The sequence below is a fragment of the Ammodytes marinus genome (genome assembly GCF_949987685.1).
Source record: "Ammodytes marinus genome assembly, chromosome: 4".
NCBI classification, from domain to species: domain Eukaryota; kingdom Metazoa; phylum Chordata; class Actinopteri; order Uranoscopiformes; family Ammodytidae; genus Ammodytes; species Ammodytes marinus.
Window position 1 is genome coordinate 1,756,425 of NC_137233.1, and position 6,350 is coordinate 1,762,774.

At 39.8% G+C, this 6,350-nt stretch overlaps 1 protein-coding gene across 1 annotated transcript in view; it reads left to right on the forward strand.

Moving 5' to 3' along the window:
- The window catches only part of eif6 (eukaryotic translation initiation factor 6), an 11,695-nt gene extending 5,583 nt beyond the window's left edge, over positions 1-6,112 (forward strand). The window contains exons 5-7 of the mRNA XM_080026967.1: positions 1,267-1,443; positions 3,733-3,917; positions 4,341-6,112. Of these exons, the coding sequence (XP_079883093.1) occupies positions 1,267-1,443; positions 3,733-3,917; positions 4,341-4,350 (372 nt within the window). The 3' untranslated portion in view covers positions 4,351-6,112. The remainder of the gene's footprint in view (positions 1-1,266; positions 1,444-3,732; positions 3,918-4,340) is intronic.
- Positions 6,113-6,350: the final 238 nt, after the last annotated feature.

The window sequence follows — 6,350 nt, forward strand, 5'->3', positions numbered from 1 at the left end:
CCATCGCACCCCTGAATGAATAGCATGTGATATGCTGTACAACCAATTCAAAGATGATTTATAATCCCAAATGCCCAAATCATGTTAGTATCCATTGTAATGTTTGTCAGAAAACTAAACCCCTGAAGGGGGGTCTGGGGGCATCCCCCCCCAGAAGATTTTTTTGTGTTTTTAACATGTAATCTAAGCATTCTGGTGCATTCTGGCGAAGATAATAAAGGAAAAAGTCAATATTTATTTCAGTTCAGATGAATAGTAAAATTAGCAAGACAACATAACTTGCTAGCAGCCAGATGCCTAACAACTGGACAGAGGGACGGATGACAACTAGCTTTTGACAAAATATCTTGCTAAAAAAATAAACCTTTATTTATGAAATTCTGCCCTAAGAACATGTTACACTTGATAACTACAAACTTACATTTTTTTATTCAGATTTCAGAAATCTGCTGGGACACGTGCCCATACACATGCATGGGTGGCACGCATGTCACAAGCACACTTATGCTGTTTTCAAGACCTTTGCTGACCAGAGACCAGTTCTAGTGGCCACAGTCCTACCATTAATTCAGTACTTAATTGTAAACTGATCTCATATCAGTGGATTAGAGTGTTTGTGTGATGAACTTGGCAACTACCTATCAAAAAAAGTTAAGAAAGAAAAAAAATACATATCATCTCTGAACTAGGATACATATCAGGAAAAAAATTTAAATTACAAAAAAAAAAAAAAATTAAGATTTTTTTTTTTTTTCATCCCCCTCGCGCCCCCCCCCGGTAGAGTGTCCGCGCCCCACCGGTTGAGAACCACTGCTATAAACCAAATGTATCCAGCCCGGGTCGTTCTCTGCATGTCATTCCCCTCTCTGACACATTTCAACTCTGTCTTTACAACACTGTCTAATAAAGGATGGAAAAAATATTGTATCATAATCCTCCCAACCCCACGCGCACACATGTCAGGAGACAGAGGAGATCCTAGCAGACACCCTTTTCTTGTTTCTGTGTGTTAATGTTTTCAGTTGTGTAGTTGTTTTCTTTAAAAAAAAATATCTAAATGGAAAAACAAAAAAAATTAAAAAATAAAGTGTTTAAAAAAATATTAACCTAACCCCCTCTCCCCCCAGGAGACGCACACACAGATACAGACACACCTCCATCTAACCCCCATCTTCTGTCCCCCCCCTTCTCTTCCCCCTCTCTCTGCCCCCCCCCCCTCCCTTCTGTCCCCCCCCCCCTTCTCTTCCCCCTCTCCCCCCCCCCCAGGAGACAGAGGAGATCCTAGCAGACACTCTGAAGGTGGAGGTGTTCAGGCAGACGGTAGCTGAGCAGGTGTTGGTGGGATCCTACTGCGCCTTCAGTAACCAGGGCGGTCTGGTGCACCCCAAGACCTCCATAGAAGACCAGGATGAGCTGTCCTCTCTACTGCAGGTCCCTCTAGTGGTGAGTGCACCAGGCCTGGCCCGAATGCCATTTTTCAGGCTTCGAATATTCGTTGGTTTTTCCGAGCGAATATTCGAATATTCGTTCCAGAAAAACACACCATCAAAAACAACATAAAAAAAAATAAAAAAAAAAGTTAATAATCCCTATATACCGATTTTGACAGTATCTGCATATGTTGTTGAAGATTTACGCGCTCGGAGGTGAAGTAATGGATGCGCTATGACACTTAGTGATGTAATATCCTCCTAAATGAGCAATGCTACTACTACTACTACAATATTACTAACTTTTATATCCAAATATAAAATTATTTGATGACATTATATTGCAGTACTAGCTTCTTGCAAAATAAATGTTGAAAAAAACAAAAAAAACAAAGCTACGAATACTAATTTAAGCTCCGAATACTAATTTTCCGAACGAGTATTCGAATATTCAAATAATTCGGGCCAGCCCTAGAGTACACCGGCTAGACCTACTTCACCGGTGGGAATATGAAGGTGTATTGAACTCTGAGATCCTATGTAGTATAAATGTGCAAAACATATGAGACCCTTTCTAAGGGAAAAAATAATAATTCCAAACATTTTTTTCAGCTATTATGCACTAAATTAAATGTACTTATGGATATTATAATTACTTTCTACAAAATCTGCTAGTAGGAAATAAAACCCAAAATTCTACACACTGCAGCTTTAAAGTAGAGTGTCCTCAGTCACTTTATATGCAGTTAGCTAGTTTAGATGTCCCAACCTAGGGGTCGGCCTCCACTAAAGCATCACTAGATAAATGTGGTGGTGAGATGGTTAGTGGAATTTAATAATAATAATAATAATAATAATAATAATAATAATAATAATAATAATAATAATAATAATAATAATAATAATAATAATAATAATAATAATGGATTGGATTTATGTAGCGCTTTTCTAGGCATTTAAAGCCCTGCTTCACCGGTGGGAATATGAAGGTGTATTGAACTCTGAGATCCCATGTAGTATAAATGTGCAAACATTTTAGAAATCGGTTCATCCTAGCCTGAGAAAAGGCAGAAAGTGTGTTTTATGGTCTCACTGTCTAACCCCACATTTTACTAGTGTGACATCAGACATGGTAAAATGTAGGGTTAGGATTAACAGGACAGCTGGGCCAAGGGAAGACTGAGGGAAGAAAAACCTCATTCATTATATCATATTAGCGATTTTATAATGATAGAACGCCAGTTTCATATGGGTGAAGTATTCCTTTAAAGGGATGGTAACGCTTTACAACAAGGGTACATTAATTAACTGTTAAAGTTAAAGGTGCCTCGAGGAACTTTTAAATATTTCTGTTTCAGTCTCATTTTTAATTTATTTTATTTTATATAGTTTTTCTTAATGCCTTTGTCATGGGTATACGCTCACCCAGGAACAACAGCTGGTGTAGTAAAAACTAGGGCTGTCAAATTAACGCGTTAATTTCGATTAATTAATCACAGAAAAATTAACGCGATTAAAAAAAAAAATACGCAGATTAATCGCACTTCTATAATGCCCTTTGACCCGGTGCAAAAGAGGTGTGCAGCTGTAGCTTGCTTACACGGCCCGCACGGGTGAAAGGGAGAAAAGTAAAGAGAGAAGCAGGGGAAAGGGCTCTATGGACGGTTTATGGGATGCTTCGGACATCTTTCTTCATTCTCCGCAGTGCCTGTGCATTATTGATTTAGTGGGTGCAACAGTAGGTTCAAAACAGTATCTCTCAATCTTCCTCCGTGTGTCTCAATTTTGTTTGCTAGCTGTCTCGTCTCATTTAAACGGACACCCGCCCCGTGTGTGTGTGTGTGTGTGTGTGTGTCAATATTTTTGCCTATGAGTACGACGATGGTGAATGAATCGGCTCAGTTGTGGGAGATGGAAAGTCGTCATTTAGTCTGCTTGTTTTTTTGAGAAAATTCGGCGCTAGTTCCTAATTTTCATGTAGAAACCTGACTGAGGGGAGGAGACAGAAGTTACGAGAGACGGAGAGAGAGAGAGGGAGAGAGAGAGAGAGAAACAAACTGTAGTAGGCTATACAGCTGTTTATAAACGGGCATAAAAGTGGTTCCCTCCCTCCCACACACACCCACCCCTAACCCCCTCTCTCTCTCCCCCCAGGCGGGCACAGTGAACCGGGGCAGTGAGGTGATAGCCGGGGGCATGGTTCTCTTTCCCTCCCTCCCTCCCACACACACACACACACACACAGACACACACACACACACACACCCACCCACCCCTAATAACCCTCTCTCTCTCCCCCCAGGCGGGCACAGTGAACCGGGGCAGTGAGGTGATAGCCGGGGGCATGGTGGTGAATGACTGGTGTGCGTTCTGCGGCCTGGACACCACCAGCACTGAGCTGTCTGTCATAGAGAGCGTCTTCAGACTGAGTGATGCAGCCCAGCCTTCAGCCATCGCCACCAGCATGAGGGACTCACTCATTGACAGGTATGGACACACACACAAGCCCATTCGTTTATTAATTTGGTTAGATAGTGTTTGATTTTGTTATCTTGTTTTACCCTTTGTGTTTAAAAAAAAAAAGGAAATAGTTGTGGCAATTGGGCTTGCAGCCTGCGGCCCGAGGCACAAAACGAGCATACAAGTCGCCGTCATAATTTGTTTAAAAAAAACGTTCTGCAGTTTGTCTTTGCACTGTTTTATTGTGGATGTGTTTTTTCATTAAAAAAAATATATACAAACCTTCTAAGCATTCGTTTTGTTCAAAACGTAAGGCGGATCTACAGAAACAGAAAGAGGGAAAGCCGCACTACAGAGCCTACCCGTGTCTTTTCTTGAATGTGCGGTGTCGCCTTTTAGTTAAATAACACATGAAATACCTTACCCCTCTCTTCTCTGTCCCTCTCTTAGCATGGCCTGAGTCAACACATGGATCCCACAAGCTGCTGGAACTCATTTCTCAACAAAGAACCATTTGATCGTTCTACACTTTACAATTCACTTTCACCTGTTGCCATGTTACAGAGATCCGCCTATAACTGGTTTAATCCCTATACAACCTTTCTCCTAATCACTGACTCCACATCTAGAGGACGGCCTATTGTGCTGAAAGGGTTACAGTTGCAAATATAGTAACTTAAAGACCTACTTCACCGGTGGGAATATGAAGGTGTATTGAATTCTGAGATCCTATGTAGTATAAATTTGATGTCACAGTAAGAGAAATGTAGGGTTAGACAGTGAGACCATAAAACACTATTTCTGCCTTTTCTCAGGCTAGGATGAAGCAATTTAAATTATTTTTTTTGCACATTTATACTACATAGGATCTCAGAATTCAATACACCTTCATATTCCCACCGGTGAAGTAGGCCTTTAAGAAATGGTTAAAGCTATCTGAGCATGTTGAGAAATTGTCATATTTCACTTTTTCGTGAAACTAAAGTTAAAAAAAACAAATTTACCCAAGAAATGTGATTGAGTATTTTTCTCACAGTTTGGATAAGTCAGAAGCGACCACTCAAAGCAATTATAATCACATTTATTTTCTGTGCCTGTATCGTTAAAAATTGACCATAGAAAGAAAAAAACATTTTTTTTTGTTAGGCGTTGTGTACTCAATGTAATTCATATCTTAACGGTCCGTTGCCTTTGACAGAATCATATAAATGTGTAAAGGTTTTTCCCCCTTGATGCTTGATGGATATAACCCACGTTTGCTTTTAGTAGGTGATAAGGACGTCGTAAGCTTAAAGGCTACATACTCCGCGAGAAGAAAGAACATTCCCTGCGTTCCGAATCTCATACTCTTTCTTTTTTCTATTCTACATACTACATCCGACGATAAAAGTATACTAGTTAGGATGCAGTAGGCATACTATTGGGACATACTTTACTCTCTTATTTCATCATAACATTGCGCCTTGATCTTGCCTCTTGCTTTTATATCCGTCGCATCCCCGTTTGTTTTCATATGGAGGCTTCGTTGATGTGACGTCACTTCAGGTTCGCACTGGATTGTGGGTCAGAATCGCCCAAATAGGATGCAGTTTTCAACACAAAAAATCTTGGCCGGGTGTAGTAGACATCCGGGTCTTTCTAACCATCCTAAATCTGGCCACAAGAATCAGGACATACTAAAACTTTTTTCTACCATACTAAATAGTAGAAAGTATGCGATTCGGAAAGCAGGGAAAGTTCTCGGTGACAGAGCTGCGAGAAGAAAGCGTCATTCTCGCTCGTCCTTGTTGAGAGTTCGGCACTTGAGTTCTTGTGAAGTATGAAATGTCCAGACAGGAAAGAATTTAGTTCTTTTTCTCGCAGCTCTGTCACTGAGGACTTTGTTCTTTCTTCTCGAGGAGTATGTAACAGGCTTTGCACTCTTCTCTCGATCCTTAAATTTTGATATTGTATCTTGTTTTGATTAACTGACAACTGACAGATATACGCTGGAGTGTCGGGGGTCGAACTATGTTAATGTTAACACAACATCTGTCTAAAGAAAGAAAGATAAACCATAGGAATCCATATGCATACATGACTCTGGATTGTTTTTACTGGAAGTATTTTCTGTAACAGATTATAAGACCTGTCTGAAATCTGAACATTGAACATATTTCTTAGCGATTTAATAACATCTCGTCGTCTGACTTGTAAAATAAAATAAAATTTCCCTCTTTGTATTTGGTTGTGTGTTCTTTGGAGATGATGTTTGTTAAACCTGCAGTGTGTAGAATTTTGGATTTTATTTCCTAGCAGATTTTGTAGAAAGTAATTATAATATCCATAAGTACACTTAATTTAGTACATAATAGCTGAACATTTTTTTTTTAATTATTATTTTTTCCCTTAGAAAGGGTCTCGTATATGTCCATATTTCTGCATATTTTGGACCAAGGCCTAGTGCCGCCATCTTGAAAG